Source organism: Rhinolophus hipposideros (assembly GCF_964194185.1).
Source record: "Rhinolophus hipposideros genome assembly, chromosome: 12".
In the NCBI taxonomy this organism is placed as follows: domain Eukaryota; kingdom Metazoa; phylum Chordata; class Mammalia; order Chiroptera; family Rhinolophidae; genus Rhinolophus; species Rhinolophus hipposideros.
The window spans coordinates 61040724-61061160 of NC_138058.1; the positions used below are offsets into that span (position 1 = coordinate 61040724).

A 20437-nucleotide genomic window follows, 5' to 3' on the forward strand; every position below is an offset into this window, starting at 1 on the left:
CTGTTGGAGCCGGGCCTGGCGTCACAGGCTGTGTGTCTTGTGTCCACAGGAGGGAGAGGAGCAAGAGGAGGCGCGCGCCAAGGAGGAGCGGCAGGAGCCCAGCACGACTGCACGGAAGGTGGGGCGGCCTGGGAGGAAGCGCAAGCACCCCCTGGTGAGTGTCATGGCCCCCCCAACACACACGCACACACCCAGCCCTGTGTGTCCTGCAGGGCTCTGTGAACATTAAGGCCCGGCGCTGGGGCCTGGCCTTCCGGCGATGGAGCTCACCTACCTTCCCCATGTGAACTCCATAACCACCCTCACGACTTCCCTTTTCTGCCTCGAACGGGAGACTCCCTAGAGACCAGGGGAGGTGGCAGATCTGGGACTTGAACCAGGTCCCTGACTCTCACTTCCTCTGAAAGAGTAGCAGGAGGTCCTGACAGACTCCCCACCATGGCTTTGTCTGGGCAGAACTTGCTTTTCCCGAGGCTGCCCATCCACACACCCACCCTGGGCTTCAGCTCCACCTGGAAACCTGGAGGAAGGGAACTGAGGTCTAAGAGTCTGAGCAAAATGAGTAGGGAAGAGATGCAGGCTGACGAGTCCCTTTGTAAGAGAGAAGGAGAGCTGGGCCCAGTTTAAATACTGTAGAAGTATAGGCCACAGAGCTGACCCCAGGCTTCTGGGTGCCATTGCCTCTGAGTCTGGGGGGAGCTGTGGAGGGCAAAGCCCGTGGGCTGTAGGAGCCTGCCTTCCTTGTGCCTTAAACTCAGAGGCAGAGCAATAATTACTTTCCAGCACCAAAGACAGCTGGTTCCTTTCTTTTAGCCCCTTCCAGCTGAGAATGAGAAATTGAAGCATGGAGGTAAGGAGGAGCCAGGAGCTCCGGATTTGTAACTCTGCCCTTCAGGGAAATGTTCTCAGCAGAGCAGGATTTTCTCTCTTGGGGCAGAGTCAGGGTAAATGGTGGCTGAAGTGAAAAGAGCTGGCAGAGAAAGGGAGGGAGGGCTGCACCAGCTGGACCTGAGGGGGTTTCTCAGCCAGGGGCTTTGGGAATCCGCCGGGTACTAAAGTACACCGCTGCCAATTCTGCTTGAAGATTGGGAGGGGAAGAGGAGGACAGAAGTTGTTATTTAACTAGTAAGTAATTTTAAACATTTTAATATTAAAGCAAACACAGATATTTTATGGCCTGGAATATTCATGGTCTGGAATGAAAAATTCACATGAAGTTGAAAGATAAAACGGGACTTCAAAGGAATGTCCAGCTTGCAGCTGACTCCAAGCTATACCCCCAGATTCCCCAGGTGCCCTCCATTTCTCTCCCCCATAGGGCACTTAATGGGAGAAGGTGGAGGCACAGTGCAGGCTGGAGTGGATGGGAGAGCCAGGCTGAGTCAGAATTACCTACTGGTAATTCTGCATCTGCACCTGTGCCCGTGATCTGCCCAGAAGACTCTGCCTTTTTGCAATCCAGGTTCTGGGGACATGTGCACCCACCTATAGCAAATAAAGTCCTGCAACCTTTGACTCCTCCTTGTGAGTCCCTGGAACCAGAGGAAGGGCACGTCAGTCACTGAGATGTGGGGTGAAGCCCTGGGGAGCAGAGGGTACAAGGAAATCAAGGACAGGTGTGTAGAAATTGTCCGGACACGGACCAATAGGAGTGAAGAGGGGCACGGCTGGGTAGCTGAAGGATCAGTGGGTCATATACCCCCAGCCTAGAACAGGGCCCCATGTAGAAGGAGAAGCTCTGTCTTTGGAGTCCAACAGACCTGGGTTTAAATCCTGGCTCCACCATCTGTGTAACCTTGAACCTAGGGTTTCTCTTCTAAAAAAACAGAGATGCTAAGGATGCATTCCTCCTAGACCCCTGTGAAAATTAAATGGGTTCAAGCACCAAAAGCTCAGCAAAGGTCAGTCCTGCCCTTGCCTGGCCAAACCTCTCTTCAGGAGGCCCCAGCAACCTCAGTTTGACAGAAGAAACAGCACAGGATTTACTGTTTCCCAGCTGTGTGATCTTCAGCAAGTTACTGAACTTCTCGGAACTTCTGTATATTGGTAAAATATGGCCTCCAGCAATACCTGCCCTTTCCACCTCCAACAGTGCTTTGCAAACAGTAAAGTGGAATCCAGATGTGGGGAGCTGGCAGTGTAATACACCTGCTTTCCTGCAAGGCCAGTGTGGCCCACGCCTGCAAGACCTTTCGAGTAGAAGCCGAGCATTGGCTTCTCAGCAACCCCCATGGGAGGCTGCGCAGGTCATAGGCTGGATGTGTTCTGGGTGACACCTCAGAGAGGCCCCAGGATGAGAGAGAGTGGCGAAGTCAACGCTGACTGGGGCGGTAGGGGGCCGAGGCAGCTGTTGTGAAAGGGACCCCTTGCATATTGGGGAAACACAGAAAGACTGACCCCAGAGAAGACAGCCAGCACTGCCCTTCCTGGGCAGCAAGGCCTGGGAAGGGGCAGAGGAGGAAATTGGTGCTGCAGCTAGAGGTCAGCCCATGGCCCCCTGGCCCACAGGCCATCTAGTTCACTCGTGGAGCAGGTGCTTGCCCCAGCCTCCTCCCTTCTCCAGCAGAGGAGCACAGCAGGGAGGGCTTTTGGGGGCCCCGGTGCAGCTGGGGACCTGGTGCAGCTGTGGCCCTGGGAACCATTGTCCAGGGAGCTTTAAAGTAGCTGAGTGTGTGTCATCCAGCTAAGCCTGGAGAGGGGAGGGAGCTTGGCTCAGTGCCCAACAGGTGGAACAGAGTGGGGAGCACTGGGAAGCATGAGAGGAAAACCTGGCTGCGGGCCTGGTTCATTATTTGTACAAAGGTTGCATGAGATACATCCACAAGTGTCCTCACCATCCCCCAGCCCCAAGGCTGGAAAATCTTTGTCTCTCTCCTCCTTTTGCCCCCAAGGCCTTTCCCTCGCTGGTGCCTTCCACTCATTCCTGCTCCTGCAACTGTTTCCTGGCTGCACTCTCACCCAGACCACCCCTCCTGCCTCCAGGATTATTTCTCAACCCCCAGCCTCTCCTCCCCTTGGGACAAACACTTTGTACCTACTGAGCCCCAACCAGAGTCAGGGAAGACATACAGCTCAATGAGACTTATCTTTCAACCTAGTGGGCTAGAGAGAGGGGGCTGCACATACGGATACTAGATGCAGTCCGTGGCACACCTCTGTTCAAGAATCTCAGGGACTGTTTCTTATGGGAAGAGATCTGGAATGCTCCATCTCTCCTTCCCCTGCCATGGTGTTCAGTAGCCACATCTTTTGCCAAAGGAACATAGAAACCCATCTTCTGCCTGCTTCCGGGACCTGTCACACAGGGCACACATCCCCTTCTCTCTGCGTGCCCCAGAGCCACAGCCCTGCAAATGCAGCCCAGTTCAGCCATCACAGCCCACACTGGCTCTCCCTTTTGAGCCTTTTGTAAATTTAATCAAAATGAACACTAAGAGCAAGCTCTAAGCCCCACCCCCCATGCCCTCCGTGCTACAACGGCGATGGTCCGCAGACCTGACTTAGAAGCACTGGGCTGCAAACTGTTTGTTCCCTGTCTGTATAGAACTTGAGAATAAGTATTTAGAAACTTTTATGTATCAATTTGATATAGTCACCGTGTCCAAGTGCATGATTTTTTATTTTACAAAAGTACCATTTCTGGATGGCTTGGAAATTAAAACAACAAAAACAAAAGCAAAAACCTGGCCTTTCAACCCCAGTTGGAAAAGCAGGTGCAGAGGGCCTGTCTCTTCTACTAGACCAGGGGTCTCTTCCACTAAACCACTAGACCAAACTGTGGCCCGCGGGCCAACTGCGGCCCGCAATCCATTGTTAGTTGGCCCGCAGCAAATTCCAAAAAATATATTTAATGTACTTAAATAAACTAGGTGAGGCAATGCGTACTTCACCTCGAGTGAGTGGCCTGGCTGTTTGTGTATTTTACCGCATATGGCCCTTGGTGAAAACCTTTGAAAAAAGTTTGGACACCCCTGCACTGGACGTTTAGTGCCACCCAGCAATGTACAGTCACTGAGCTGAGCCACTGTGCACTGTCTGCCACTTCACTGAGGACAGAGACCTTGAATAAAGGCTCAGAGCTGAGCAGCACTTTATTATCGTCTACAAAGGCCTACAACAATGACCTCATGTGACGCTGCCAGCACACCTGTGTGAGGTAGGTAGGGGCCTGTGCCACCACCCTCCTCACATTCAGATGGAGAGACTGAGGTTCAGAGAGCACGGACTCCACACCTCCCAGCTTCAAAGCCCATAGTGCCCGTTCCTCCTCACCCCTCCAGCTACGCGATCTGGAAGACTGGGTAGTCGAAATTTTAATTAAGTTAATATATGAATTCAGGGCTGTTTGAACAAGTGTGTGGACCTGGTCAGAAAAGCGTACAGAGAAAACAGAGGAGGGTGACTGACCTAAATACCAGGGAGCCCGTGGGGAAAAAGGGAAGGCTGTGGGGATCTGAGGAGTGAGCGGTGGGCCCATTACAACAGGGCAGCGACTTGGTCTGCGGCACTGGTCTTGGAGCCAAGATGCTCGAAGCCCAACAACAGGAAACAGGAAGCCAGTTGCACGGTTGGGCGGGGCTTAGGAAGGGAGCTGGCACCTGGACTCAGGGCCTGTGGGCTGGCCAGTGCTTATGACAGGGAGGAGGGGACAGTGGCATGTGGGTTGGTCTCTGCTGTGAGCCTGCGTGTGGGTGTGAGCCTCTGGGCGGGCGGAAGAGGCATCTCCCTGCTCACCAGCTCCCGAGGACCCTGCTGAGTAAGAAGTGAGGGTGTCCAAGTCTGGTTCCTGAGCGGTCACAGGCCCAGACAAGCCCTGGGACTGCCTTTGTCCTGCATGTTGGTTAGAGCTGGGACACCAGGAACGACAGTTTCTGCCCTTGCCCACCAGATCCTGGGGGGTGGCCGGCCCTGCGGGACTCTGTGCCCTGTTTACTAGCTATATGTATTTATTCATTGAAGATTTATACCCACCAACTTCCTCCAGGGTTATTTTTGCTCAGTGGGAGTACTCTGAGGTCACCTCTTGCTAAGAATAACCCAGAAAGGGAGGGAAGAGGAGGGGAGGAGGAGAAGGGGGCTGGGAGCAGGCGCTGAGCTCAGCCAGGCCGGCCCAAAGCCAGTGTTACTCCGCGTTGGAGGCGGAACCTTCCACACAACGCCTGAGCGAGTGAGTTCAAGAGGGCAAAACTGCCCCTCTTCAGAGCAAAGAACTGGGGGTATAAACTGGGGGACGATAGGGAGCCATTCTGCTGAGCTTTAACCAGCTGGGTACAGTTTAACTCAGCTGCTGGGACGCTGCAGTACTGGCTCATTTGCTAACCTAATATGACCTTTTGATTCATCTCCAAGTTAAGACAGAGCTAAATCCCCTCTTTGTGTCCAGGTCAGAGCAGCTCCTTCACTCACTCCTGGGAATCTGACTCAGTGACTTGGAACCCTCTTGTTTTTATGCACAAAACTTCCTGAAAGAGAATCTCCCCTCGCTGGGCCCCAGCCCCTGGCCAGCCCATCAGGGGACTTCCCCACGTGTGAGCCTGCGTCAGCACACTGCAGCGGCTGCACCCTTGTCTTCTCATGTTCTTGAAGGTGTGAGGAAAACGGGCTGTCATATTTCTCACGAGGTTCGAGACTTTCCTTGTCGCTGTGCCCTGCAGCTTCCTCTGCTCACCTGAGGGGTCAGATCAGCATCCAGGCCCACAGAGCCAGGTCCGTGGGCTGGACTTCAAGTGCAAAGACATGCTGGGGGTGGGGCTGGACTTGGGCCTTAGCAGGGAGGTAACACTGAGAAGTCACGGCAAGGTAGGAGGCCTTCCTCCCTTAGGACCTTCCTAAGCGAAGGTGTGAAGGGCAGAATGAGCACGTGGGTGCGACATGTCGTGGGGAGGCCGGAAGGCTGGGTAGAGGGCTGTTTCTTGTAACAACGCTTTCCATCTTGGTTGGAGGTAGTCTGCAGACAGCCCGAGTGGTTTACACTTGATCCTCTCAAAAATGTGTTGTGTTTTTCCGGAGCGTTTTTGAGGAGCTGGGGAGCGTGAAGCCATGGGAGTCATGCTTTGGGAAGCTGGCTCTGGCATCCGTGAGCATGATGGGTTGAGCACAGAAGAATGCAGGGAGATAGGAGGGTGGGTCGGGCGATGCCAGAAGACACACACCCGGGGCCTGCTGCAGGGAGGCAGTGGTGGGGCGGAATGGGCAGGGCCTGCGCTGCTGGCTGCTGCAGACAGGGAGAGGAAGGGGCGAAAACAGATGTTTCCAGACCTCAGACATGGCGTCAGTGTTATTGTCAGAGGCTGAGACTTCTGGAAGGGAGCAGATTTGTCAGGGGCCCTTTCGGAGGCCACTCTAGGTTGCGGGTCTTATTGGGGGAGCGTCTAAAGGAAATCCCAGAATCTCTGGAAATCCCAGCAATCCTTGTTCACTTCCATTCTGCCCTGGCCCCTTCCCCAGGGTCACACATTCCAGGGCCACCTCCAGCAAAAGTGGTTCGTTCCCTCGGGCCCCAGCCTCCCGGGCTTCTCTAGAGCCCCAGCTGCACCTGTGCCACTCCTGCTTGGCAGGTACTCGCCGGCACACGCATCTGGGCAGGGTTGTTGACATTGGTTTTCTTTCATCATCCTCACCTAGAGAATTTTGTGTGTTTCGGTTCTGCCACCCCAAGAAAGATGTAACTGAGCTGGACAAGTTCCAGAGAAGGGCAGCTAAATTGATCAAGGGGATTGCAAAGCTGCCAAGTGAGGGCACACTAAAGAGATTATGACTCTCCAGTCTGGAGAGACAAAGGCTGAGAGGGGATATGATTAAAGCTATGAAAACGTGTCGAAGGGTGGGGCAAGATGGGGGCCAGTTAGGGGCCTGGGGGGGTGGAGGTACCCATTAGAAACTTAAGGAAGGTAAATGAAGCTCAGAAAAGAAAGCAAGGTTTTCCACAATCCTGTCACCCTAGGCATGGATGGTAGAGGTTGAAAATAGATGTACCTTGAAAAGAGATTTACTTAAATACATGGATCTTCTGTACACCATGGCTTTTTCAAGGGAGCCTTCAGCTCACCCTGAAATCCTTTGAGGTTGACATCAAAGAGCACAGCCAGGCCCCCTTCCAGGTGGACAGGTGTCCCTGCTGGAAGCGGAACCCTGAGTGGGCTGTGTGTTCTTGTATCCGTTGCCACGGCCAGCGGGGGCACCGGCGAGGTGACCTCTGAGCCTTTGCTGAGCCCTGAGGTTCTCAACACACACATCCCTCTGCAGGAGTGGGGGTGGGGGGCAGCTCCCCGCCTAAGAGGTGAGGGAAATGGAATCTACAGGTGGTTGCCCAGCCTGGGACCACACTCTGCAGCCGTCCCCTTTGGCCTCTGGTCCTACTGTCCACTGATGGCTCTTTCAGCCGCTCTATTGGGAGAAGAAAACTGGGGGGTCAGCCTTCTAGTTCCAAAGTCTTGGAGCCTGGCTCCATTTACCCCAGGAAGGCTGAGGAGGGAGGCATTTGGGACCTCTGTTGGGAGGGAGCGTGGGGTGGACGTCTCTGGCTCTCTCTGCCTCAAGGCCACTTCCGGCCAATCAGATCAGAGGGCTGCCAGGGGCAGGGGCTACAGGAAGGCGTGGAGCAGGGGAAAGAGGGGAACTAGGGCCCAGTGCCAACACTGGGCAGGGGGGAGGGCATGGCTGCCCTGCTGAAGTGGACTGTGTGGCTGTTTCCTGAAACTAGAGTCAACCTGGAAAAATCCAGGCCTTGGTGGGGGGGCTGATGGGCCTGCAGGAGCCGGGGAACTGGAATGAGCTGCGGGTGTGAATGGAGGGGGACTGTTTGTGTGTGTGTTTGTTGACATCGCTCTGTGGCATCTCGGTCCTGTGGCAGGCTGGTGTCTCCGGGCAGTGGTGCACAACCTTGTGTGTCTGTGCATGTGACTGTGCGTCTGTGTGTCTAATCAAGAGGCTGATGCTGGCCTGACGCCAGGGTTCCCGGCTGGCACGGAGTTGAGCGCTGCCAAGGGCCTTAAAGGCACAATGGCAATAACGTGGGGAACGCCAGGGAGGGTGAGGCTGAGGAAGGGCAGGGAAGGAGCCATCCAGACATCTGCTGGCCTCGGGGCCTCCCTCCCCAGAGCTGCCTAGGGTCGGGGGAGAAGGCCCCTTTCAGCCACAGCCCCTGGCACCAGACTGGAGGGCGAGTAAGGAGCCCAGAGCCAACTCCAGGGGCTTCCAGGGGCCCCGGGCCTCCCCCTCTACACCTGGGCCCAGGTGAGCCTCGCAGCCCCCCTGCACCCACTGATACCTGGGCCCCAATCTCCCTTGTATTGTTTCCCTCACCTCTTATTTGCCAGGTTTAAATCTTTTGTGTGTAAATATTATAACTATAGTAAAGGGCCTCTGAAAAATCACTTCCCTGTTTGGAGCCTCCACTCTCCGTAACTTGGGAGACAAGGTCTCCCGTGTGAGGGAGGGGTGGGAGTTCTGGGGTCTGGTCCAGAATTCCAGCAAAGGGGGAGGTGGGGCCTGGGGAATTGGCTTTTGCCTGGACAGGTTCACTGCAGAGGGCTCCTTCTTGCTTTGCCGCTGGCTTTTCCTTGCAGTGGCTGCTGCCAGGGAAACAGCCAGCAGCCCTCCCCTGGCCCTGCTTAGGCCCATCAAAGCCTCTTTCCTCCTTGGAACCCGTGGGATTTGAGGTTGGGCTTTTCCGGAGACTCAACCCAGAGGGGGAGCCAGCTTTCAAATGCCTCTCCTGTACCTGGGTCATTCTGGAAGCTTTACCACTTAGAAGGTGTGTGACCTGGGGCAAACCTCCCAGCCTTTATCCTCGGGAAAGTGAGGGTAACACTACCCATCAAGATAATTGGAATAATTAAATTTATTAATCGTGTATTTCTGCCAGGTCCTGTGCTTAGTACTGGCGAGCTGTAGATGGTGTGGTTGGAAGGGAGAGAAATGAAAAAGATAAACAAGGCAAAGCTCTGGGTTTAGGAGGGAGACACACAGTAAACAAATAATTAGTACAGTGTGAAGAGCGCTATGATGAGATAGGGTGTGAAAGCTCTCTGTAAACAAACGAGGCAGCAGGGGACTGAGGGGTGCAGGGAACACTGGAGGGGTCTTTACCCCCACTCCTCAGGGCCATGCTGGGACCAGCAGCCTGCCAACCCCGGTGGGGCTCTGGGAGCTGGGGATGGGGCGAAGCTGAAGGGTCCAAAGACCAGAGCCTAGCACAGATCCTTCCAGGTTTGTGTGTGTGTGAGTGTGTGTGTGTGTGTGTGTGTGTGTGTGTGTGTCTGAGAGAGAGAGAGAGAGAGAGAGAGAGAGAGAGGCAGACTTTAAAATGTTCCTTAGAAGACAGGCAGTGGAATAATGGTTACCGGGGCCTGGGGGCAGGGGAATGGGGAGTTGTTGAATGGGCACAGAGTTTCAATTTGGGATTAGGAAAGGTTCTGAAGATGGATGGTGGTGATGGTTGGACAACAGTGTAAATGTACTTAATGCCACTGAACTGCACACTTGAAAATGGTTACAATGGTAAATTTTAGACTATGTATATTTTACCACAATATTGTTTTAAGCTTTTTGTTTTTTTTAATGGTCCTTAGGAAAAAAGTCAGTGCCCTGGTTAGTGCCCCTACCCTCAGCTCAGGGTTTTCCAGCAACAGCCCATTTTGACATTGACATTTGGGGCTGCATCAAGAATTCTTTGTTGTGGGTGCTGAGCAGCATGCCTGGCCCCCACCCACAAGAAGCCAGCAGTCTGCCCCCCCCCCCAGTATGACAGCCCAATGCCCTCTGGAGGCATAACTGCCCCCAGCTGAGAACCACTGCCTTCCCCATCTTGGAATAAGCTGCTCATAGGAGAGAACCGATGAGTGGGTAGCAGGCGACAGAGAAGCAAGAGACAGTTGTCCCCCGGTGGAGGGCTCGCCTTGAAGGAAGGCATAGATCAACAAATTCTGAGGGCCCCCAGGAGGTGGTGGGCAAGGTTTGAAGCTCCAGAGTAAGGCGTAGTAGGTGTGAGTAGGTGCTCAGTGGGTGATAGGATCAAGCTTTACTCAAATTGGTTGCACCCACCCACCCAAGGGAGAAGTGAGGGCGCTCACTGCTGCCATTCCCATTCTGCCACCTCTCCTGCCCACTCCCCTGCACCCCAGCCCCACAGGTGAGAAGCAGAGGAAGTTGAAATTGTCACCTACAGCTGCTGTGGAGCGGGGGTGACTTCTAAAAGGGCCAGGGCATCTACTCCGAGTCCCTCCTCTCTCCATAGGGAAAATGAGCGTCTGGGGGTGTGCTGCATCTCCTTTCATGGCAACTGTAAAAATACAAGCAAACAGAACCAGAATTTTTAACAGTCACATCTGACATACAACAAAGTTGGGACTCCCTCTGTGTGAGCAGGCTATTCTCCCTCTTAGCCTCGTCTGGCGGTCAGGAAGCAATGAGGGCTACGGAGCACCTACCACTGCCCGCTCCATGCCCTCTTAACTGGGTATAGCCCCTGCCTCCGGGAGGCGTAAGCTAATGGCGACAGGGAGAGGCGGGAGTGAGAGGAAGGCCTGCAGGTGGGGGCAGAAGGGTGCAGGCCCCTCTGGAGTGGCCTCCGCCCGCAGCTTCCAGCTGTGGCGTATGCTGTTCTCACTTGAGACGCCTCTTTTAGGAAGCACCCAGCGCCTCCCCAGAGATTTGGAGAGTCGCTTCAGTCCATCTGCCTGCAGACTTCCTTCCTCCCTCTCGGTGGTTTCTTGTAGGTGGATTTGACCTGCCAGTTACCCTGGGCCCCAGAAAGAGGGCCAGGGAGGGAGGGGTTCAGGGTGGCTTCTTGATGGTAAGGTGGACCAAGGGGTCCACGGCAGGAATCAGCAGCTCCCTCTAATCCCAGAGCTTTGGTTGACTCAGGCTCATCCAGGACCAGAGAGGACAGGCAATGGAGAATGGCCTGGTTGGGAAGAAGGGGGGGTGAGGACTGGCAGGGTGGGGGTGGGGTGGGAGTGGATTTCAGCCCGCTGAGCTACCCCTGGGGCTGGAGCTGTACAGAGGACTCCTCTTCCCCCACAGCCACCCGCCTCGGGGAGAATGGTGTGTCTCACACCACTTTCTCCCGTCTCTTCAGACAGGGGTCCTCCAGGGCAGGCCTGGGCGGGGGGGCTCGGTTAGTGTGGGTGGGGACCCTGGGGTGTCTTGGGTCTCAGAGCAGGTGCTCCTGGCTGTCTATGCTATGGAGCTGACCGTCAACAGGAAGTGAGTCCCAGGGTGAGAGGGGGCCATGTGGTTGGTCCCCAGGCAGGAAGTGAATGACAGCAGAGTTGTCTCGAGCAGCTTTGTGGGGCCAGGAACCTGCCCTAACTTGAGGTGTCTGTGGGGCAGCAAGTAGCTAGAGGAAAGGAGGACACGGCCATGGTAAGAGATTGGCTCTGACCTAAACTTCTCAGCCCAAGTTGGCCCGTGGGACCCCCATACCCACCTCCCCAGGAGTGCCACATTTAGGGCTCTCTGGTGCCTGGGGCAGCCTGACCTCGGGGTGGCTGAGGGGGCCCAAAGTGCCCCACTCCCCAGGCTGCCTGGCCCATCTGACTTTCTCACATGAGAAAGCCCTGAGGGGTGAGAGGATTTATACCAGGGAGGGGCACCCAGGCCAGGGAGCCCTGCTGTTTCGAGCAGGGAGGTGGGAAAGACCCTTGGACAGAGTGTGTGGGTCATGACACGTGGGGACAGGCCAAGGAGAGACACGGGGCCTTCCTGCTCCACCAGCATCCCTGTGTTTGACCTCCTGGCTCTGCTGGCTTTGGGCCTCCGTGCCCAAGCCTAGTGGAGGAATTCTCACTTCCGTTAGAGGCCTGTTCTTCCTCTGGCTGCAGCCCCCCCACCTCCAACTGCTGAGGACTACACACGTTTGCAGCTTTCCATGGGAGGTTCTCTTCCTGGAAGAAGGCCTGCCCCAGGCCACCCCGTGCCGCCAGGAGAACAGACTGGCAAGGGCCCTGGAGGCTTCTCTGCTGGTTGGTCCTCATGCTGCTGCATGTGCACACAGCCTCGTCTAGGGAAGACTCTGGTTTCTGTGTTTTTTTCCCCTCCATGGCCCTTATCTCTGTTTGTCACCTCTGGGGGTTTCTTATCAGACAACAGCGGGCTTAGAGTTGAAGTCTCAGACTCTTGCAGCAGAAGCAGCCTTGGAGGTTGCCAGGCTGTGCAGAGAAGGCCTGGGGAGACCAGCGCTCTCTCAGGCCGTCGGGGTGCACCTGGAGGATATAACTCTTTGGAGGGAATTTGGCTGTTTCTCTTCACTCGTAGATTGGCATGCCCTCTATCGCCATCAGTCCGCTTCTGGGACTCCAGTCTAGAGAAATCCACCGGTGCACAGAGCTCAGAGTACAAGGGTTCACGGCAGCGAAAGCAAATCTACCCGAAGGCCCACAACTAGGGAACGATGTGAATAACTTCTGAAGCATCCACCCAAGCGAGTGCTGAGCAGCTGTGACACAGAATCAGACAGATCCATGGCATAGGGATGGAGAGAGGCCCAATCTGCTTGTTCAGGGAAAATACTGGCAGAACAGTATGCATAGTAGGATGTCCTTTTAGAAAAAAGAATTCTGGATGTATGTGTGAATACATATGTATAAACACGTAACTTCCATGTGATGATAGCTGCATAGAAAACTAGTCTAGAACAGATACTTGCCGAACTGTTATTCATGATTTACCTGTGGACAGTGATTTTGAAGGTAGGGAATTGAAACAAGGGCTTTCACCTTTTAACACTACCCATTTTTGTGTGGTTTGAATTTTCAAAACATGTATGTCTGACTTTTATAAATAGGAAAAGAAAGGATTTAAAAAGAAGGAAAACACCTTCAGTGGGCCAGCCTCGTCATCTCACCTCACAGGTGGGGAAACTGAGGTGCCCTCTTGGGCAGCAGCTTATCTGAGAGCTTACCTGAGTCAGCAGCTTACCTGAGGTTGCAGACCAGCAGGGCGTCTGCTGAGCTAATACTGGCCCCACAAGGGCCAGGCATCTTGCGGATGGAGCCAGCGCGCAGAGTTGCCAAAGGCAGACTGCTGCCTGTCGGTGTGGCAGAGCGCCAAGCACGGAGGGCGGGGGGAACATTTCCATTCTTTCTGAGATACCCCAGCCTAATTGCCCCTGATGGCCAAGGACGAAGTGCTCTCCAGGCTCTGCTGCGCTCGCTCTGTCTTCACAAAGTGTGTGACCTAGAGCAAATGACAGAATTCTCTGAGAGCCTCCCAGGGAGGTCGAGTGGCCCGAAAGGGGTGATGGGTCAGAAGAAGCTTTGCCCACGCTGCCGTGATGGTTAGGAAGGACAGTTGTGATTGCTCTTGATGTGATTCGAGTAGCAAGTTCAGTTCCTAGGTTCTTGGGGACAAAGCAATGTTTCAGACCGGGAACCTGGGACCATGTGCTAGGGAGGGGCATGCTGCAGACTCTTGCTGGGACCTTGGCTGTCTGGGCGTCTGAGTGCCTGGGACAACCTGTCAGGGCCAAAGCTGAGAGAAGGAATGGCACTGGGCTTTGGGGCCCAGGGGAACACTTCTTTGGGAGGCCCCCTTTGACCCTCAAGCTCCAGCAGCTAGTGATGATTTGTGTTTGGGCCTTGCGAGACCAAAAGGAAAGCTTGGAGGACTCTGACACAGGAGTCAGATCAGCCCGGGGTTACTAGAATCTTCTGCGAAGGGGTCCTGATTAGAAGTAGGGATAGACGAGGAGCATTTGTTTTTAATAGGGGCTGCAGACGCTGGAAAGTCCTGTGTCACCTCAGTGAGTGTGTGGGGGTGTGGCTTGGCCAGCCAGGCTGATTTCTTTTCCCATTTCTTAAGCTGGAATCCATACACCCCATGACTTCAGGGGGTCAGGCCCATGAACCCCTTGAAACTGAGAGTAAAATTGTGAGTGTATGAACATCATGCAAAATTGCGTGAATGTTCAGGTGAACACAATTTTCTGGACAAAGAGTTCATAACTTTCACCAGACTTTCAGAGCGTTCAGTGATCCAAAACAGACTAAGACCATTGGTCTAACCCTCTCCTGCGTTTCTTTCTTCTTCTTTTAAGGTGGAAAGCAGTGACACACCAAAGGACCCCCCGGTGACCTCCAAGTCCCCGTCCATGGCCCAGGACTCAGGCCCCTCAGACCTGTTACCCAATGGGGACTTGGAGAAGCGGAGTGAGCCCCAACCAGAGGAGGGGAGCCCCGCTGGGGGACAGAAGGGCGGGGCCCCAGCCGAAGGAGAGGGTGCAGCCGAGACCCCGCCCGAAGCCTCCAGAGCCGTGGAGAATGGCTGCTGCACCCCCAAGGATGGCCGAGGAGCCACCACAGAAGAAGGTGAGTCCCTGGCTCAAGGGGCCGCCTCTTTCGGGCTTGCCTGAGGGCTGGACACTAGGGGTCTAGCAGAGGCTGGAAGCGTGGGCTGGGCATGGAAGCTGAAGGTCTCCTCGCCCAGGCTGTGCCCTGGCGGCTACTGGCTGGATGCCGCCTGCACACAGGTGTTATTTGGCCCACGTTGTGTTTTAAACATTTAAAAACATTAGTTGCCGATATTTAAAAATCAAGATATTTCACATAAAGATCTAGCTTTTTGGCTTCTCATGAAAACAAAACAAAATTAGATCTCTGGCAGCAGTGGGTTTGCTTAATGCCAATGGTTGCTGGACTGGGGTGATGGCTGCCTGTCCCCCCTACCACGTCCCTGCTGCCTCTCCCTACCCCCCAGGTTGGTTATGCACCTGTTTCCCTCAGCCCCACCTTGCCTGCAAGACCTGGGACTCTTAGGGATCGCTGTGTTTGTAGCCCCTGGCCTGGGTGCTCGAGGGCAGCAGACGCCCGTGTGGGCGTTAAAAGCCCCATGAGCCTTCCCCAGCATAGCCGTCCTGAGCCCACCACAGTTTCGTTGACTGGACTAAACTGGTTGTGACAGTGGGGTGGGGGAGGGCCGGGTGGTCCAACCCAGGCCTCTTCCTCCCGGACTTCTTGGCCTAGCCCTTGGAGTCCTGGAAAGTTGCCCACTTTTCTCTTTCAGGTTAAGCCAGCAATTTCAGGGCCAAGCGAGCTGTAAACATGTTAGTAATGAGCACAACTAGCATGTGTACAGGGCTTCACAGTTTACAAAGCACTTTCTCATACATTATCGCATTGGATCCTCCCAGGACCCTGCCAGGTTGTTTTGCACATGTGCATTTTCATTTCAAAAAGTCTTCCTTCCAAGTGTGTACGATGGAATGAGGAAATTGATGAATTGGCATAACTCAGTTTGCATGGATCCAAGCATCATATTCAGGCAGGATTGAGAGCATCTCCAGAAAAGAGATTTCCAAATTTATTGAAAAATATCTTGCATGCGTTTATTATTCAGCTGATATTTATGGTGCTCCCGTGATGTGCAAAGCGCTTCCTGAGGTGCTCTGTGTTGATTGTTTTATTCCTCCAAGCAGTCTTCTTCAGGAGGTATTGCTGTCCCCATTGTAAGGTGGGAAAAGAAATCGAGACTTAACCAGATGAAGTGACTTGCTCGGGGACCCCAAGCCCGTACGTGGCAGATCCGGGATTTATTCCATCCTGGCTTCAGAGTCGTGTGCCCTTCCACTAGCCCCTTTATTCTGCAGTGGGGCACAGGAGGGCTGGCCCTGAGCTGATCAGAGCCCGTAGCCTCACCTGAGTGCCACCTGGGATGTGTCCTGACACTTGGTGGCACTGTCCCAGGGGCCTGAGTGGAGTAAAACAGAGGAGGACAAGGGGAAGATAGCATCCTGGTGAAACGCCCTGGTGTGCAAGAACAGAACCTGTCAGCCTTTCCCGCCACATGTGCTGGTCCCCAGAGGCAGGTCTTGGCTGACTCCCAGCTTCCTGGGACCCCACCACCAGTGGCACCCAGCTGCTGCTCAGGGCCCAGGCAGTGATCTGTGACTGGTAGGATGGAGCCATAGCTCCAAGCATGCTGTGCACCCTTGAGGGTTTGCTTTTGAATTGGGATTTCCCTGTCTCCATTTCTGTTTGTTCTCAGGAGCTCCTTCTTCAGTCAGTCAATGGGTGTTTACTAAACACCCCTTTGGTCTGTGCCAGGATCTGGGGAAACCCTCATGAACAAAAACTTAGTTCTTGCCCTCAAGGACCTCGTAGTCAGCTGGAGAGACAGACATTAGTGAGAAACTCAACACTGAAAAGTGTGTGATTATACAGAGATAAGTTCCCTAGAAAATAAACGTGGTTCTATGAGAAACTATACCAGAGGAACGCAGCTGGCCTGGGCTGTTACACGTAAGCTGAAGGATGAGCTAGGGTTCACCAGGTGAGGGGTGACACAGAGAGGGAGTGAGAACAAATATAAAGGCTCCTAGGTGGGCGGGAGCAGGGCACCCAGGGAGCTGAGAGAAACCCACAGGGCTGGAGTGGAGATAGCAAGGGAGGAATGTGAGCTGAGGGGAGAGCAGACGGGGCAGGGCAGGCTTTGAGGCCACCCTCCCAGGGGTGACATGATGTGCTTTGAATTTTGCCATCTGGATCCTGGAATGGAATGGTTGGAGGGGCCAGGAGGCAGGATGAGCAGTTAGGAGCTGCTGCAGGTATCTTTTGAGGGGAGGAGGGTGGCTCTGATGAGCTAGGTGGCAGCAGACATGGAGAGAGATGGATGAGTGCCAAGGACATGAGGGGAAAAGGGAGAGATCGTTCAAGGGTGACTCCTGCATTAAGCAGATCTTCCTCAGAATTTTAGTGCTGAGCATGGTGGGCAAAAATACTCCAAGTCTCCTTGATCTCCAAAATTTGGCCTCAGAACATTCAGCAATTTGGCCGCAGCCATCCAGGCAGGGAAGATGCTGGCAAGGGTCAGAGCGGGTGGGATCCCTGAAGGCTACTGTGAGTTGCCCGATGCTGAGACTTGTGAGGGGTGAGCCGGAGGAGTGGGCAGTGGCCCACTGGAGGCTCAGCCATCGTTCCAGCAGTCGGCCATACAGAACACATGCTCAGCTGCTTCAGCCCCAGGAGGAAGGAGACGATGGCCCCAGCAAGGAAGTGACGTGGCCATGGTCTCCTTTCAGTTCTCCTCATTCGGGGTCTCTTTTCAGGGGACTCCATCTGTCTTTCCTGGAACCCCTTTCATGAGGTCCTGTACAGGGAGAATGGAGGCCTTTAAGGCATGTGCCTTTGGCCTAGACACCCTTCTGTGTGCACTGTAGGAGCCCCAGATCCTGATAGAACAGCCAGGAGAAAGGAGGAGGAGCAGGAGAGAGGATGAGTAATCAGGCCCAGAGCCACCTGGACAGGCAGGTGGTGGCCTTGGGCAGACTCGTGCACTCCTGCAGTCATGTCGTCGTGATGCTGACAGTAACAGTGGTGGTGTGGTTTGCTTTGACTAAATATTGACTGTGTGTTGAGTGCTCTGTCTCCTCGCTACTCAGTGTGGTCCATGCATCACCTGGCATCACATGAGAGGTGAGGAACGCAGACTCTCAGGCCTCACCTTAGACCTCCTGAAACAGAACGTACCTATCAAAGAGCTCCTCAGGGTTTCGATGCATAGTCAAGTTTGAGAAGCCCAGCTCTTTGTGTATTCCCTTCTTTAATCTTTGTGATCACAGGAGGACTCAAGGAGGACTCTTTTATCCCCGTTTTTCAGATAGGGAGACTGAGGGTTCAGAGAGATTAGGTTACCTCCCCAAAGTAATACAACGAGTAAAGGACCAGATTAGGGTGAGCTCAGAGCTACTCTCTCCTCAGACCGAGCTCCTGCTATGGGACAAGTGACTGCCCTCTGGGGCAAGCCTGGCCTCAGTCCTGCCATTGAGATTTGGCTTCATTTTAAAGGGAATTTGGGGGGCTCCCTGCTGAGCATAGTCTCAGACCAACAGGTAAGTGTTAGAAGCACCCTGGTCTCCACTGTCTCCAAGACTTGAGATACCCTAGGGTCATGTCCAAGCCTGCCAGGGCCACCCTGGAAGGCACACCGCCACCTGGCCCTGCCTGGGACCCTGGGTCTGGGCCAGGAGCAGATGGACTGCAGAGGGAGAGTTGAGAGAGCAGCTGATCCTCCTTGACTCAGGACAACTGCAGCAATCTGAGGCAGCCCAGTTTGTTGTTTTGCTTGCCCAAGTGTGTGTGTGATATCACACAAGCGGTCATGCGCAGTTTGTCAGAGAGAAAATTCCAGAAGGAAGGCAGTTAGAGATTATATAAAGAAAAGTAATTCCGTTTTGGGGTGCATGGGGGAGCCTGAGAATGGGAAAGGGGGAACACCAGGAGGGTGTAGTATCAAGGGAACTGTCTTCTCAGCTCTAGTAGTAAGGCATGTCAATCCCCAGGGCCTCAGTTTCCCCATCGGCAATATGTAGGGGCTGGAGGAGTACTCCATCATCCTTACAGTTCCTTTCAGCGCTGATTTTCTTTCATTTGAATAAATAAGTGATTTCCCATAGATCAAATGCCACCGACGGTCCCCAGTAGGGAACGTGTGAGGTCTTAAGGACCTCCTGGTGCAGCCTGATCCGAGGGCGGGTGCCCCCTTCTGGCAGCACAAAGCCTCGCCGGGTAGAAAGTGCTGGTCGGAGGTGGGGGTGGAGGGGTGCGGAACTCGGGGAGGCGGGAGGCCCCTGGCTGGTGGGAGGGGGAGCCTCGCCCTAGGAGGCCCGAGGAAAAGCTGGGGAGCTGGCAGTGGTGAGGCGAGAGGGCCTAATGGAAACACGGAGGAAGAGACAGAAAGTCTGTGTGAGACATACCTTGAAAGGCCTGTCGTGTACAAGCGTCAGCGATTATACATGTACCCTCCCACGTGCCCCCGCGACAGACACACGCGCTTCCTCTCCCCCGCGCCCCTCCGCAGCCAGCTCGGCTCTTTGGGTGTGGCACCCCAAGTGTCGTCTCGGGTGTCCCCGCATCCAGGGCGCCCCCCCAGCTCCCCCAGGGCTCTCGTCCTGTCCGCTGTAATCCAGAAGTGCCCCCGGCCCTGCCTGGGCGAGACACACGGCCCCAGGTCTTCTCCGGTGAGAGGGAGGGAAAGAAACATCCTCTCCGCGGCTGAGGATTCAGAGGCCTTCAGTGCTGTGGCTGGTTTCCGCTTCTGAGCCAGGAGATGAAGTAGGGGCTGTTTTTTCCGTTTTTTGGCTCTTTGTGTCCCCCTCCCCCAGCTACCCTGAGCCAGCCTTAGTGACCTTCCTGCTTTGAGCCCAAGCTCAGTACTCTTGGCTTCTGAGAAGGGAGTTGTGGGGTGGCAGGTCAGAGGAAGGCTCACTCCCCCTGAACTCCCGTGGGAAGCTCAGGAAGGCACAGTTCACCCCAGCCCACAGCTAGGACAAGTGAGGACCCTGAGAGGACCAGGGTAGGAGGGCAGGGGTATTCTGGAGGAATGTGGCTGCCCTGCTGCTTGGGGCGGGGAGAAGGACAGAATGAGGATAAGGCTCTCCCAAACCAGCAGTGCTGGGGCTTCTGCCCCCAGGGGAGCCTCCCCCAACTGGAATCAGGGCTCAGTCGAGGAATTGCGGGGAGGAAGAGCACGAAACTGCTGCCTTCTGGAAGGGGAACAAAACTAACGTTACTGAGCACCCACTATACACCAAGCGCCGTTCTAGGCGTTTGATGTTTCCATTAACCTGAAGATTTTAGAAAGGTATCTACCATGATTCAGTGAGCAGGCGGGCTAGGAGACGCTACCCAGGGCACACGAAGACAGTTGGAGTCCAAGTCTTCTAGAAGAAAGGCTGAGCTCAGGAACCTGAGAATGGGGTACAGAGGCAGACTACTAATAATAGAACCACCATATTGAGAACTCCAGGAGGACCTTAGAAATCACCTCCAGCATCTTTATTTTCCAGATGAGTCTCATAGAGATGACATTGCTTCACTGGAGTCTTGCTCCATTCGCCCTGTGCCCCCCCCGACCCCCCCCCCAGGGCCCCACACGTAGAAACGGATGCTTCCTCCCAGGGCCAGGGGAGGCTGTGAAGTCTGGCCCCTCCTCTGGGAAGGGAGCTCTTTGACTAGGAAGAACCGAGTGGGGCTATTTCTAGACGCCCCCTGTGTGTGCCTGAGACCGAGTTAATGGGCTGTGCGCCACAGCCCTGGCTTTTCTGTTGTCTAGATTTGGGCCTCCAACCCTGCCCCAGTCCCTGTTCTGCTCTGGCCATGCTCCGCGTCCCCGGGGCCAGCATGGCGCCTGGCACGTGGTGGGCCATCAGATTTGACACATGAACAGCTACATGGTTGGAGGACCCCTGCCCCATGACAGGGCCCCAGGCACAAGGTGGGGGCCTCATAGCCACTCCCATAACTCTGCCGACAGTCCCTTTGTTCTTCCCTCTCCACAGGCAAAGAACAGAAGGAGACCAACATCGAATCCATGAAAATGGAGGCAAGTGTTTTCCTCAACCCCCAGGGGCTCTGTGGATCCTGATTCTAGAAGAAAGCCACTGCTCTGACCACCTGTGGCGAGTGTGTGTGAGGGGAGCCTGAGGTGGCCCCTGTCCCCT

The 20437-nt window shown here is 54.7% G+C and overlaps 1 protein-coding gene across 2 annotated transcripts in view; it reads left to right on the top strand.

Annotated features, from left to right (window-relative positions):
- Positions 1 to 20437, top strand: part of DNMT3A (DNA methyltransferase 3 alpha) — a 101996-nt gene that overhangs the window by 38690 nt on the left and 42869 nt on the right. For both annotated transcript variants that reach the window (XM_081069047.1, XM_081069046.1), the window contains exons 3-5: positions 50 to 154; positions 14039 to 14309; positions 20276 to 20319. In XM_081069047.1, coding sequence (XP_080925173.1) covers positions 50 to 154; positions 14039 to 14309; positions 20276 to 20319 — 420 coding nt within the window. The remainder of the gene's footprint in view (positions 1 to 49; positions 155 to 14038; positions 14310 to 20275; positions 20320 to 20437) is intronic.